A 16,106-nucleotide genomic window follows, 5' to 3' on the forward strand; every position below is an offset into this window, starting at 1 on the left:
AAAACTCTCCAAAATGCTCGTAGATTAGGTAATCCTTGATTTAGATACCTACGACAGTATTCAACCACTGTTGCTTTACTACTTCCATTACAATATCCGTATACTATTTTCATTATTTGTAAAAACAACATAACACTAATTTTTACAAACTTCTGTCAAACTGACGTAACTACTGTAATAGAATAACAAACGAAAGAAGTATCCATAGCAACAAACTCCGTCTACTTGGTGTTGACAGAACGTCATACTAGAGATAATCATTATTATGGCATTGTAGTTTTCGGCACAATAACAATATTAAATTAAAAAAATATATATATCTTGTTAAGGAATCATTTTCGGACCCGTGTTCATAGAACATTTTCGACTCGAATTTACGTAAAGAATGCGTAGTAAAATATTGTCCCTTACGTCACGGGACACCTAAGATATACCACCAACAGATACACCACTGTATATCTGTTGATGCATAGTTGCACGAAACCGTGTAACCTATCCTTTAACTAGGTGGGGTCAACTGGGATTTGGTATAAAACTCATTTAATATAAATGTGGCAGTATTAGAGTTCTATCACATTTTGGGCATGACTCTTTTTGTTCTTTTAAAAAAAATATAAAACCTCCAAGTTTCCTGTATGGTTCTCTGCTGAATTAAGATCTCTGGTGAGGCAAAAGAAAATATCTCATAGGAGGTATAGGGCCAGTAATGATGTGGCTAACTATAACAATTTTTCAAATCTTAGAGCAAGATGTAAAACCCTATGAAATATTTGTTACAATAGCTATATCTCAAACTTAGATCAGCTGCTCTTTACTGACCCCAGACGGTTTTGGTATAACTTAAATAGCAAAAGAGCATTAAATAGATTACCAAATTCAATGTATTATAGGGAGAGTGAATTGATAGGTTGCGATCAAATAGCTGAAGCTTTTGCTAAATTCTTTTCGACCGTTTATAGTCAAAGTAATAATGGTTTGGCCAATAATGAGAATCAGCAGTCGAATGGAAGTAAGTCTATATCCATCCCTAACCCTGTTTTATCTATTGGATTAATTTTCGACAAAATTTCCAAACTACCAACTAAACTTAGTTTGGGTCCTGATGGGTGACAGTGTTTCTTATCCTCTTTTTATAATTTTTAAAACATCCTTGGATACTGGAGTATTTTGTACATAATTGTGGAAACATAGTTACACTGTACCTATTTTTAAGTCTGGAGACTGTGAAAATATTGAGAATTACAGAAGTGTTTGCCTGCAATCTGCCATTACGAAGCTCCTGGATAGTCTTATTTATGACTAATTATATTTTTATAGTAAGGAGCGATTGTCCAGTGAGCAGCATGGCTTTAGGACCGGTATGTCTACTCTGACAAACTTGTTGGTTTTCCAGCGGAACTTGTTAAGTGTCTTGGAGGGGAGGGGTCAGGTTAATGCTGTATACACCGACTTCTCCAAGGCATTCGACATGGTCGATCATACTATACTGCTCAGGAAGCTGAAACATTTTGGTTTCTCGAATATTATGGTTGCTTGGTTTAGGGACTTTTTGACGAAAATCGGAAATGTCAGATCAAGTGGTCTGAGTTCCTTAAGGGGGGCATTGTTCTCCTTTACTCTTTATCATTTTCAAAAATGATATAAATAAGTGCTTTAGGAACAGTTTCTTTTTGGTTTTTGCCGACGATGTCAAGTTTTATAGGAAACCAGTTTCTTCTTCTGATCAAGTTTTATTACAGAGTGACTTAGATATTCTCAATCAATGGTGTATTGCCAATGAACTGTTTCTGAATGTGAGTAAATGTAAGTTTATTAGTTTCTACAAGAAAAATAAAAATTTCGACTCATTTTACAATATAGAGGGCGTTTGTCTTCAGTCATGTAATGTTATTAACGATCGTGGTGTTTGGTTTGATAGCACCTAAACTTTAACACACTTATAACTAATCTGGTTTTTAACTCCTCAAAAGTTTTAGGCTTTGTTTTGCGCAATTGCAGGGAATTTTCTGTTGAGACCTGTAAAAGGATATATATGTCTCTTGTTGTGTCACCGTTGGAATATGCATCAATGATATGGTCACCTTTTTGCACAAATTGTTTTATTGACCTAGAAAGGGTCCAAAATAAATGTATTCGATTTTGTTTATATAAGCTTGGTATGAGAATTCTCAACGATCACATTTATGATGATGCTCGGAGGTTGTTGGACTTATCCACGCTGAGGCAAGGAAAGTTTACGCTGATCTGGTGGTCTTGTATAAATTGGTGAATGGTCAGTTAAACTGTCCTGAACTCCTTGGTGCAATATCTTTCAATATACCATCTAGGAATTTTAGGCATAATAGATTATTCTCACTACCATTTCATAGCACTAATTATGCATCCCACTTCCCTATTGAACGGACACTTAAATTTATTACTTTTAATGAAGTTGAAATATTGAACATTATTTTACCTAGTTTTAAGAGGCAAAGTTATCTAATTTCAGTGTTCAAAGATCTATTCATAATATTCAAAATATCTAGTGTCATCGGGTAATATTATTATTACTATTTTTTTGTTATTTCCATAACCTGGTTATTATAATGTGGATTAGTGAATTTCTATTCATTAATGTTGGATCTTGATTGATTGATTTGAATGATTTGATATATTTTTATTTATTGTTAATTTTATTCAAATATTGTGCTAATATGGATTATTATTTTTTATTGTTTTAACTCTTTCACAAGATTTTTCCCCGTTTCTAGTCCCATGTTGCACAGATACTAAAAGTTCTGATTTTTTAAATTTTCTCAATCATAATTGAACTAATTCATAAAAATTTAAAGATTCTTATATATTTTTTTTAAATGAAATGTCAGTTTGACAGATAATTGGTGGTATGAAATGTGTATCACCGTGCAACTTGAAGTAAGGCTAGGAGGTAATTATGAAAAATAAAAATTATTCTACAGAAAACCAGAAGTATTTTACTAATTGATAATCAAAAATAACAATATCTACTTTGTTTTGTGATATTCTCGAAAACAGTAGATTTGCCTAAGCATAACGGAACTTTACACACTGTACAAGACCATTTAGTACGAACTTGGTGGATTCTGGTCCTACATCTGGCACATCTTCGTCCTGTGGTCCTTACAGGCTGATGATCTGATGACGTGAAACGCACTTCGTCTGGTAATACTCTTTTTATTTTCTTGAAAGCTTCCGATTGCGTTTCATAATCTGCACTAATTTGGACGTATCGTTCTGCCAATAACTCATCCACAACTCTTCGACGAAAATCTTTTAGGGATAACCTTTTTAGACCTCTTAGTCGATAGAGAGTAAACGAATTGACGACGCAGCAATCAATGAAATAGAAAAAAATTCTTCCATTTTTTACTTTTACGATCTAGCTCATAAGATGATTTCATTTGGTCGAAACGGTCCACAAAGTTCATGTTACTATTGTAGTCCACCAGTGCCATAGGACAAGGAACAGTGGTTTTACTACTATCTTTTTGTTTTCGTTGTACAGAGCTTTTTACCGTTGGATCATGATAATTGGTCAAAATATGGACTGCTTTTTTGTCTTTCCATTTAATCAAACTGATCCCATCAGAACTTATTGAATAATCATATTCACCTTGCTTTAAAAGTTTATCTTCAGTAATTTTTGGAAGATGTTTTCTGTTCGACTGAACTGTACCACATGCATGAATGCCCCGTTCTTTGAGAATTTTTTTATTTTTTATTACCTTTTCCCCTAACGAATGTTCCACGTAGTCATCGGTTTTACCGGTATAAATGTCAAAGTCATATAAGTATGCATTTGAGTCAGCCAAAGTCCAAATTTTGTACTTCGCCCCTTAAATTTTACCATTGATTCATCGATTGCGATGTTTTTTGTACAATCATAATATTTTTTAAAATTCTCCTTAATTTTATCTATAAAGGGCCTAACTTTATACAGTTTATCGAATCCTGCATCCCCTTTTTTTGACATTACGCTATTGTCATTGAGGTGAACGTGGCTAAGCAACCAACCGAATCTATTTACAGCCATAAACTGGGAAATCTGTGCATGTCTTCGTCGACACTCCAATAGTCTCTATAACTAGGTAGTGGTTTGATTCCCATGAGAATATTAAGACCAAGGAAACCTTCATTTTTTTTGTATTTGTAGGATTATATTTTTTGTTATTTTTTTGAAATTCTTGTTCAGCATAGAGGTTTGTTTGAAAAACAATGTCTTCTATAAGCTCATCACTTATAAACAGATTTAAAAAAAAGTAAGGTGACAACAGGTGATCTTCCTTTTGTAGTAACTCAAGAAATAAACCTTGATTCTCAGTTTCAGTAAACGACTGGGCCGGGTTTATTAGATGTAAATTTTAAGTAGACCATGAAACTTTTGGCTGGTTGATTATTTGATTTTTGTAAATACCTTGAAAGTGGGATGTCATCATCGCTGGAGTCATCATCACTACTGATCATAATATCATTAGACTGTATTTCACAGAAATCATTTTCATTGTCGGACTCTTCTGAAATAATTGATTCCTGATCACTTGGAACTTTATCTATCATTTCTAAGTCGTCGTAGAACTCTTTTTCAGTCATATCGACCAATTTTAAGTCCATAGGATATTTACTGCTTCCAGCGAAAGCCATAGCCTGAAAAAAGAAAATACCCTTATTGCATAGTGGTACAAATTAGGGACTCATTAAAATTATGTTTTTTTCAAACCATAAGCCTTAATTTTTATTGCACTTATGTTTTTTACATAAATATATACATCATAAAACGCAAATAAAATACAGAATAATCCGAAATGCTTACCTTATCAAAATAAAAACAACACTGATTATTTATAAACAAAAACACGTGCTTTTTGCAACATCTAATGCGTTTGACCAGTCAAGACAGGAAATATTTATGCAGTATAGTAAAAATCCGCATCCATGTTCATTGAATATATGGTAAGGATATGTGGTACAGAATATATGTCGCTGTGCCGAACAGGAAAATGAATTTGAAAGGTGGTTTATTTTTTGTACCACTATGCATCTTTTAGCTATTTATTTGTGGTACGATTTATGTACCACACTGTCGAAGAGTTAATAGTTTATATTACTTGTTGGAATGTAGCAACATATCATATTGACTTTATTATTTTTGTTATGGAGTATTAAATTGGGTGTTAAAATATTATTTCGTATTTGAATATCTTTGTTTTGTAATGGGGTTGATCCCGTAAATAAAGAATTAGAAAAAACTAACAAACTTGTGAAACTCTTTGAAGATATTGGACTTTTTTTTTGGAATACTTGATGTTATTATTGGTATCCATAATTGTTTAGTCTTGTATCAATAATTAGTTATCTAAAATATAAAAATAATGAAAAAAGTGCAAAGTGTACTTAAATATTGCAACTCTATTTTTTAAGTGAATCGGTCTAAAAATTGTTAACAATTTGCAGTTATCAAAACACTCTTTGTATGTCTTATATCTTTTCTTTTAAATGCAATTAATTATATACAATTGAATTTATTCAAATGGTGTAAATATTATTTTTTATGTATTTTTTCCACCTTAAAAAGCTGTCACCGAAAAAGCGACAATTTGTTTCTGGTGATAAAAATTTTGTGAAAGTAAAACTTCACATTGCATGCAAAAAGTTAATTCTTAATTTAAAAAAGGTTTTTTGCTTTATCCACAACTACATCTAAACTAAAAAATATTATTAACTAAAAATATATACAGGGTGTCTTGGTTCATGTGGGAAATCTTTTGGATCCAGGTAGAACATCGAAAAATAATACCGAACGTTCCTATAAAAAAAATTCCTACAAGATACAGCCTCCTAAAGGACGCTGCTGGAAATTGGTTTTTCATAAATTACTTTTAAACTGCCCGGTAGAATTTAATACAAATTTTAGGTGATGAACACTATTAAGGACCTCTTAAAATGACATCCTTAAAATACATTTACCTTGTTTACTTTACCAGGGGCGGACTAGGTTGTACACTTTAATGCGTATATTTTTATCACCTTAAGTATTAAATATTAAGTATTAAGCAAATTGAATGAAAAAATTTCTCGTGACCTCAGTTTATAAGTTTGCCTAATTTTTACTTTTGTTGGATATAGGTAAAAAAACTACTTAGGACGATCAATTATATATTTTGTTGATGTTTCGATCTCTATGAGATCATCCTCAAGACTATATAAGATACATAAAAAACAAATAAAATCATTGAAGTTTTGGAATTTTATACAACTAAAATCACATTAAATAAAATTAATTATTTTGAAAAATTGGTTATAAAACTTAAATAAATAAACTAAAATAAAAAAAAAAACGAACACTCAACATAATTTCCAAGCCTTCCAAATTTAAAAACCAAAAGATCACAATAGATAACATTGGATCAAAACGAAAAAATGGAAATGTATTTTCATATATTGTAAATTGCAACTGTAATATCGTAATTTTCTAAAAACCATCTATGTTGGGAGATGAATTTAGGCAATAGTTGTGAGACGAAAAAAGGAAAATATTGACAAGATTTGTTGTTATAAATTATTTTGGATAAATATACCTGGGGAGTCACATAGTGTTGGATCTTAGGCTATGAACAAGGTGTTCTTAGTTTTGTTTCCTTTTTACATTTTTTATCACATTTTTTTCACATGTATGTTGAAATAATCGTTACTTAGATTGTCAACGTCCTGTTTTTCGTTAATGCTGGTTGGGAATTTTTTAATTTTAATAAATTTGCTTAGGAGTCTCTTTTTATAATTTTTTTGCCTAGATGGAATTTCTGTTTATTTAAAATTAAAAATATTAAAACTTTTTAAAGTGCTCTTGTAATCTTTTTAGAGAAATTACTGACATATGGGGTATTTTAAAGTTTTTTTTTTCACGCTTTTACGTATTTGTTTTTGAGCTGTTTGATTAGTTTTAAATAATATTCTATTATTTCATTTATGTAGTTTTTTTAATTTTAAAGTAGGTATTAGTAAAGGTAGGATTAAAAAAATCTATCTAGACAGCAAAACTATAAAAAGAGACTCTTAAGTGAAATGATTGAAACTAAAAAATATCCAAGTAGCATTAATAAAAAACAGGATGTTGATAATCTAAGAAATGCTTGTTTTAACTTAATTATCCACATGACAGCGACAAAAAAATTAAGAACAGCTTATAATAGCCTAAGATCTAACACTATGGGAGTTCCCAGATATATTTAATAATAATAATAATAATAATAATAATTATTATTATTATTATTATTATGTGTATTATTATGGTGTACCACCATTTAACCCTGGACCACCAGGGTTAAATGGTGGTACACCCATGGAAATGGAGACACGAAGCGGAAGATGCCTCGGAGAAAGGTCGCTGCCTGGGGATCGCCAGGGCATGTCTGGAGCCGGCGCTGGACATGACAGTATGCGGACCGTCGGGGGCAGGGAGTTAAGGAGGCGGCAACCTGTCATTCAAGAAACTACACCTCCTCCTCTTTAACAACAAAACGACCAGGAGGGCCCAACACCATCACGAGCCCCTCTCGCTGAAGGTGCTGCGCAGGAAATTCAGCCAGCGCTCACCCAGGCGGGACTACAAAGACAGCGCATGAAATGGACATCTGCGATGAATGAAACCGTCATGCGCAGCTTTTATAAAGTGACCAACCTGGGACGAGAAATGATTGGCTACAGACAACCTTTACATGCCGAATTTAGGAAAATCTATCCACATCTCCAAGTTACCGAACAGAGAGTAGCAGACCAGTATCGGGTAATAATGCGTAATCACCTAATTCCAGAGACAAGACTTAATACCATTAAAGAAGAAATACAAGCGCAAACTAACAACGAACAAGACCCCGCTTACAATGAACCAGCTGAGGAGCAACCTGTAATAGAAAACGTATTAAATAACACACAGGAACTTAACACTATCGAAAACACCCAAGAGGACAATTCTGAGCTATATCACGAACTACTTGCAGAAATGGCACGTGCGATGCTAGAATTTGAGGGAACCAACCCACTAATAAGACCCAAACTTCCAAAAGTAAACTCTTCAAAAAAACTAGGTCAAATTATGGAACTTTTAAACACCAAAATTCTTCCACCTTATCTTTTAAATATTAATAACATGCAATCTCTTTACCTTTTAGTTTATAGCAGATGGAACATCGACCATTCACTATCGAGGAAGTCAACCAGATTATCCAAAAACTGCATAATTGGAAATCACCTGGCCCAGGTGGAGTTCATAACTTTTGGCTAAAGAAACTACGGAGTGTGCATCCTTAACTCTCAGAATTAATTAACCACGTTATTCTTAACCCACAGGAAATGCCAGCGTTCCTAATGCAAGGAGTAACCTATCTACTGCCTAAAGACCAGAACAACACACAAGATCCATCTAAGTACCGACCGGTAACGTGCCTACCTACTTTGTATAAAAGTATCACTTCATGTTTAACACAACGCATTTATCAACACTGTGAGTAAAACAACATCATAGCCGCACAACAAAAAGGATGCCCTAAAGGGTCTATGCGTTCTACCGGTTAAAACATTATCCTATAATTTCTAAAATTAAGTTTTGCTTTTAACACCCTGTACAGTTTAAACAGCTAATATTTGTCACCACATTTATGAAACAAATATTCTTATTTATTCCTAAGTATCACCGGTTGTTCTATGGCGTATAATTTATTGGACACTTTGTATATTAGGTGCCTTATAAAGTTTTAATTTAACCTTAATATAATTTTAGCGTAAACCGAGAAATACACCTCTAAAAACATTACATCTTCATTATTAAACGGACTTCATTATTAAATTATTGAAATATAAAGTTATGGTACTCTTTTTTGTTTTTATTACAAAATACAAAATATATTTTTGAAAATCTTACGTGTAGATACTTTTGTCCTAAACTCCCTATCTGGCGCAACACTGTGCGCCGGCACTATAATTACAATCTGCTAAATTCTGCCAGAAAAAAAATAGAATAGTTAATAGAAATGGGATCAATAAAGATGTCAATTCTGCGGAATTACCAATTGCCTCTATTATTTTAAATAAAGTTATGTTCATAATTATATTATAACTATGCTTTTTTATGATTTTTTATTAAGACATCTCAAGAATACTGAGAAGTAAGTACAACTCTTTAACTTTATATTTAAAATATTGATGTACATTTTTCTAAATTTTTTTCAACTCAACTTTATATATCTAAATTCGTCCCCACGTTATTTCCACTTTCAGCTTAGCACTGATGATAGGCTAACAGCGCTGTGCTCAGGATTTTCATTATATGTATATTATTACTGAAAATTGATTGAACTTTTTTAATAAAAATAATAGTAAATAAATGTATGTATACATACATAATTATATTTCAGTAATAAAGGCATAGGATGCGTGCACGTAATATTCTAGAAAAAAGCACAATCAACACAATCTTCAATAATAACTTTTGTAAATTATCAATAACTCTTCTCTGTTTTTTTTACAACAAGGAGGCAAATTGCAATTTAATACCGATTGCAGATATTGGTAAAATGAATCATTTTTAAAAGAAAAGGTTATAAATTTCAAATATTTGTTTTTTTTTTTGGTAACTTTTTAAACAAGGTATATTATATAATTGAAATATATACTCCATTTAAGATCTCTTCGACATATTTTTTACTTAAATTATATGAAGGATGGATTTATATAAAACATGAAATATAAGCTTAAGAAGCTATTTTAACAAGAAAAAAAATTACTTTAAATAACAGCTTTAACTTGGTTGGGCTAATATTGTTTTTCTTACAGGTTTATGACAATCGGATCTGTTCGATATGGTATGCGAGTGGGGGCGGTAAGCCCACCGCCCCCTGGCGCGGGACCTCGGTACCGTTCCCGGACGTGTTGCTGGCCATCGGCTGCCTCTCATCACGATACCGTTGCCAGAATCCCTCTGCTTCCCACTGCGCATCCACCTATTAATAGTCTGGATATAATTAGTTACGCAAACAGAACGGAGGACGCCATCGCGACGTCAGATCAGACGTTTGAAACAGTGCGAGACCATGTTCCGAACTCGGGCGGGTGTTTGTTAAACCAAAAGTGCGCTTTTTTTTATTCGCGACTAGTTGATTCAAATTCCAAAGACAATATTTCAAACCTGGACCGATTGCCCAGGTTCCGCTTCGGCGGAAACCGCGCAGAAAAGCGAGGAGGTGACAAATTTCGCGAATTTACTGAACGGCTTAAGCGAAGCGGTACCTCTGCACCTGTTCCGCCCCCCAGAAGGCATACTAGAGCTACTCCCCCACCTGTTGAGTTATTATCATTACCGGTGCAAAAACCTAATTCGTTGCCTTTACGCAGCGCCTCTTTTTCTCAAGTTGACTATTGTCATAATGACAACAAATATGTGAGGCGTTGCAATCAAGCACCAAACTTTTTAGAAGCATCTCATAATACTTTACCCAGGCCTAAAAACTACACTCGTAGGGCAGATGCATTTGGATCAACATCACCTTTTCTTGACGTTCCAAGAAATTTGCCACAGTTGCAAATAACTGAATCTGAATTTCCTGAAAAGACTATTGTAAGAACGCAAGATCAAGAAAATAATCACAATAAAAAAAAGGATAAGCTTAAACGGAGAAAGGGCATTTATCTATCTCAGTGGCCTACTAACGACGTGGAAAATATTTTGCCAAAATACGAACAAGAAGTTAGTAGTGGTATTTTAGAAGAATCATCTAACGTATTTAAAGAGCCACTCTCTGGAGAATATAGCTCAAAAAATTTTTGTATTATTGGTTCCAGTCCTCAAGAAGAACCGCTTAGTCCCGAGGATAATTGCCCGCCATTAAAATGGCCAGATCCTCTAATTAATAATAATATCATACCCTTAAACAACAACGCTTTAAACGTCTCTGTATCGAGAAGCAATAGCATTTTACCTACCGATTCTCTGTCCGAAGGAGAACCCGAATCCAACGAAAAGAAATTTGATCAAATCTCCCTTGCACCATCGGATATTTCTGACTGTGAAAGCCGTGTAAGCTGTTCTAGCGATATTCCCCGAAGGTATTCAAAAAGGCCTCTAAGAGGGCCTTATGGGCAAATGTTAGAAGCAGAAATGAAAAAACCCGAATCAAGAAGGAATATAAGTAATGATCTAAAATTTCTTGAAGATATGTCAAACACTTCTAAAAGTAAACACGCGCGGAGTAGAGGCTCTGGGAGCAGCTCCACAAATGACTCATTTAATCGAGATTCTAAAAATATGCCTGTTGTTAAAAGAAAAGTTAGTGTAGGAAATCTTAATGTTGAGCAAGTGGAAAAAGAAAACAGTTTAATACCGAACCACCAGAGAACAACATCAAGTCCATCTAAATTAGAAGGACTTACTAATACAGGATCGATAGAACCATCAAACGAACTTCTTGAGCAGCTACTTAAAGGAAGTTCAGAGCAATTGGAATTTAGAGAAAGAGGACAGCCAGCCTTAACTGTAAGTAAAAACCAACTTTTTAATAGCCTTTATAACAAAGATCCTTTGCGATCTTTAAATTGTTTTTCAATATTCTTTTTACTATTTTTAGGTTTATTCTAAGATTAAATATGTAAATATATACAAAGAAATATTGACATAATTGAAATTTCGTTAACTAGTTTAACTATAAGTAACATAATAAAGCAAAGCAAACACAATCGTTAATATAATAGAAATAGGTTGTTTCTATAAACCTATTAGTTTTGGTAACATTTTACCTAAGCTCTCTAGGGTATGATTCAATTACACGCATTATAGTCACCATTGCTTATAAATTGTTAAAACGGTATAGACCATCTAATAAGGAGTACTGCTATAACGGTTGGCTTATTTTAACATTATTATCATTATTATTAATAATAGTAGTATTCGTATGGAGATTTAGAACAATATATAAAGTAGAAAGCTGTAAAACATGATTTATTAAAGCATACGGGTTACTACTGATTATCCCTACTCGACTCTTCAATTCTTTGTTTCTGTACTGCTGTAATTTCTATTTTTGTCCCTGGTAGATAACAAAATAAAAAAAATCTCCCTTTTAAAAATGTTTATTTTCCTTAGCCAAGTTTGAAAATACCAGCATCTTGCTATAATCAGACTTCGGGTTGCCTGTTCAGAATGCGCTATTTTTAAATTCTTTGCCACCCAGTAAGAAGTACCGCAAATATCTGAATTCAAAAATTATTTATTATGTATGTACAGGGTGTCCCATTTTGGGTACTTCTGCGGGATATCTCCGTTATTTTTAGAGATAGAGAGTTGCGGTTTTCGCGACACTGTGCTACTTTTTCGTAAAACTAAAGATGCTGTTAACAAAATGTTCATAGCCCTTTTATTTTTTAAGATACAGGGCATTTTTGTAATTTTTGCATTTTGGGACCCCCGTCGTATCTTTGTTATATTTAAAGCATATTATATATAACGCAAACTTATGTTTTTTTTAATGGAACACCCCGTATATTTATAGTTCATTATATTGGCCTTTTTTACCTTTTTAAAAATATATAACAGTATGGACTTATTTTTAAAAATACAAAAAAAAATTACAATTTCTAAATTTAAATGATCAAATTCATAATTTAATGCGAGGCCATGGCTGTTTATAACAAGAAACAAAAAAATGACAAGTAAATTGTTTTTTATTAAATAACATGTTTCTTTAAATTAATTGGTAACATTGATTTATGTCTTACTATTATCAAGCTTAAGTTGAATTAATATTAGTATCTTTTGTATTATTTTATTTTTGTAAAATTGGTGGATATCGTTAATAAATAAATAAATAAATAATGTTATGGGGGTATACAGGGTGAGTTACAATGCGATATGTCAAAAACGGCTGCAATTTTTTTTTTTACATTTTGGTGACATTTCAAGTATACCGGGGGGCACTTTTTGTGATATTTTTGACATTTGTCCCTTCACCCCCCCCCCCCCAGGGGGGGGGAGGGTCACTTTCTTATTTTAAATGGAATGACGTGTTTTTTATTCTTAAATACGAATCTACATAAAATACGAAGTCTGTTTACAAAAAAAATTTAAAAATTGCTCTGCTGGTTACGGAATTATGATCAAAAAAGTTTTGATTAAATTTAAAAATAATTCGAATATTCTACTACTATAAAAACAAATTATTTCCTACTTTTTAACTATTTATCGTCTATGTATTATGCCTAAGGAGCTGTTCGAAGTGACCGCCTTCGACTTCCAAACACTTTCTTATCCTTTCTTGACATGAGTTTCGTACCCGCTATAACATTACTGGTGTCACTAATGAACAAGCAAAACGAATCCTGTTCTTCATGTCCTCTGGAGTTGTAGGTGCACTAGCCATTACTTTGTCTTTTATAAATCCCCATAAAAAAAAGTCAAGGGGGGTCAAATCTGGCGAACGAGCAGGCCAGTTGACAGGACCACCTCGACCAATCCACCTGTTTTCAAAAATCTCATTTAAATAAGTACGGGCCTGTATGGCATAATGGGGTGGAGCTCCGTCCTGCTGAAACCATACGTTAGGGTTTAAATTTTGGTTTAGTAGACGAGGTAACTGATTTCTTAAAAAATCTGTGTAGACCTGTCCATTTAAATGACCTTGGAAAAAATGCGGACCAATAACTCTATCCTCGAAAATACCACACCATACGTTCACAGATCAGGGATGTTGATTTGGTACAGTTCTCATCCAGTGAGGATTATTTTCTGCCCAGTAATGCATATTGTGCCTGTTTACCTTTTAGAAAAACAAACAACCAAAACTTGAATATGTTTTAATTTAAATAAGTTAAATCTTACCTGCCCGCAATTATTAAAAGAAGCCTCATCAGAAAAAATAACGTTTCTCAAAATATGGTTATTTTCACGCATTTTTGTTGAAATCTAAGTGCAAAAATTAATGCGATTCTCAAAATCATGTCCGTAAAGCTCTTGATGAAGTGTAATGTGGTAAGGATGAAACTTGTACCGGTGCAGAATTGTTATAATTGATGATTGACTAATTCCAGCATCTAAAGCAAGTCGCCTGGTACTGATTTGAGGATCAATAGCTACTGCTCCTAATACAGCAACTGCCTTATTTTCATCTGTTTGCGTTTTAATCCGATTTCGTCGTTTACTTTTTAGACTACCAGTCATACGACTTCTGGTCTCCAGTCTCTTAAAGGCCATATGAGATTTTGGAATATCCGGAAACCTCTCGGCCCACACTACTGCAGCCTCCCTATAATTTTTTCTGCACTCCCCCAAAATTAACAACATATCTACTTCTACACTGAAATTCGCTTCCATTTTTTTCTTTTTAAACACAATTTACTTGTTAATAATACGTCAAAATTTTTATGTAACACTGCTTGTTATGTTGCCATGGAAATCCTACTGTTACTAGGATTTTCATTTCCGTCCATACTAGTAAAATAAACAGTAGGATTTCCATGGCAACCGGCTGTTATTATGGTAAAATATTCGAATTATTTTTAAATTTAATTAAAACATTTTTGATCATAATTCCGTAACCAGCAGAGCAATTTTAAAAATTTTTTGTAAACAGACTTCATATTTTATGTAGATTCGTATTTAAGAATAAAAAACACGTCATTCCATTTAAAATAAGGAAGTGACCCCCCCCCCCCCCCTCTTAGGGGGGTGAAGGGACAAATGTCAAAAATATCACAAAAAGTGCCCCCCGGTATACTTGAAATGTCACCAAAATGTCAAAAAAATATTTGCAGCCGTTTTTGACATATCGCATTGTAACACTTTAAAAAACTCACCCTGTATACAATATCAAGTGTATAAAAGACAATGCAATAATCTGAGAACTTCAAGACGCAATTCATTTACCATTTCAAAATTTGATAAGGAGACAAATTATTATTTTGAATGCTATTCAAAGGGTTACAAAAATGTGCCAAATTTGTATCAGAGAAGATGGTGGTCATTTTGAACATCTCTTATAAAAATGTTGTTTTGTTATATAGTTGCTTTCTTATAGTATTTATTAAATTTATATATTTGTTTTTTTATGTTCCTTGATTACAAGAAAAATAAGAATGATGCAATTCCCCATTCGTCGTTATTAATTTGTAACTTTTTATTTGTCTATTATTGTTATTTACGGCCTACTATTAAATTATGCATTTAATTTAGAAAATTCTTAATTATTTGCGTATTTTTAAAAATAACTCCATACTATTATACACTACAAAAGTGGAGAAACAAAGTGTCTTTTTTATTTATTTTCATATTAGTGTATTTGATCATTAATTTTTTATTTTTTTTTAAATATAATTTTGTTTCTAGTCTTCAGTACCTCAGTAAAAAATTAAAAAAAAAACAAGTGACAACTAATATATTTTATTCTTATTTTTACAGGGGAAAAAAGTGGAGAAACACTATTTTTGTTTATTTTTTATACACAATGTATTAGTTAGTTGTACATACAAGACTAATAATGTATAGCAAAACCCTTATTTTTTATAACTTCAGCACACCGACTTCGCATAGAGTTCATTAGGCTGTCAATATAATCTGCTGAAATGGAATTCCACTCCTCTTGAAGAGCTGTGAACAAATCATCCTGGTTTCTAAATTTATCTTAATTTTTTTGTCTGATTTTCCTACCTAAATGGTCCCATATTTTTTCTATCGGGTTTAGATCCGGACTTTGTGCGGGCCATTTCATAAGGGGCACATTGTTGTCTTCAAACCATTTCTTTACTACTTTTGCGGTATGCTTCGGATAGTTATCCTGCTGAAACGACCATCGAAGCGGCATATTTTCTTCTGCGTATGGAAGTATATGATCCTGAAGAATTCTTAAAAATTGAAATATGTCCATTTTTCCTTCAACTTTTCTTAATGGTCCTACTCCTGATCCGGAAAAGCAACTCCAAACCATGATATTGCCTCCTCCATGTTTCACAGTTGCTCTGGTGTACTTTGGATTAAGTCTAGTATTGGCAGGACGACGAACCCATTTCATTCCATGAGATCCGAATAGGCAGAACTTACTTTCATCAGAAAATAG

General features: G+C 32.9%; 1 protein-coding gene across 2 annotated transcripts in view; it reads left to right on the forward strand.

The window, feature by feature from the left end:
* Positions 1-16,106, forward strand: part of LOC126749096 (rho guanine nucleotide exchange factor 17) — a 344,657-nt gene that overhangs the window by 60,052 nt on the left and 268,499 nt on the right. For both annotated transcript variants that reach the window (XM_050458724.1, XM_050458723.1), the window contains exon 2: positions 9,844-11,539. In XM_050458724.1, the coding sequence (XP_050314681.1) occupies positions 9,844-11,539 (1,696 nt within the window). The remainder of the gene's footprint in view (positions 1-9,843; positions 11,540-16,106) is intronic.

Source organism: Anthonomus grandis, chromosome 22, assembly GCF_022605725.1.
Source record: "Anthonomus grandis grandis chromosome 22, icAntGran1.3, whole genome shotgun sequence".
NCBI lineage: Eukaryota > Metazoa > Arthropoda > Insecta > Coleoptera > Curculionidae > Anthonomus > Anthonomus grandis.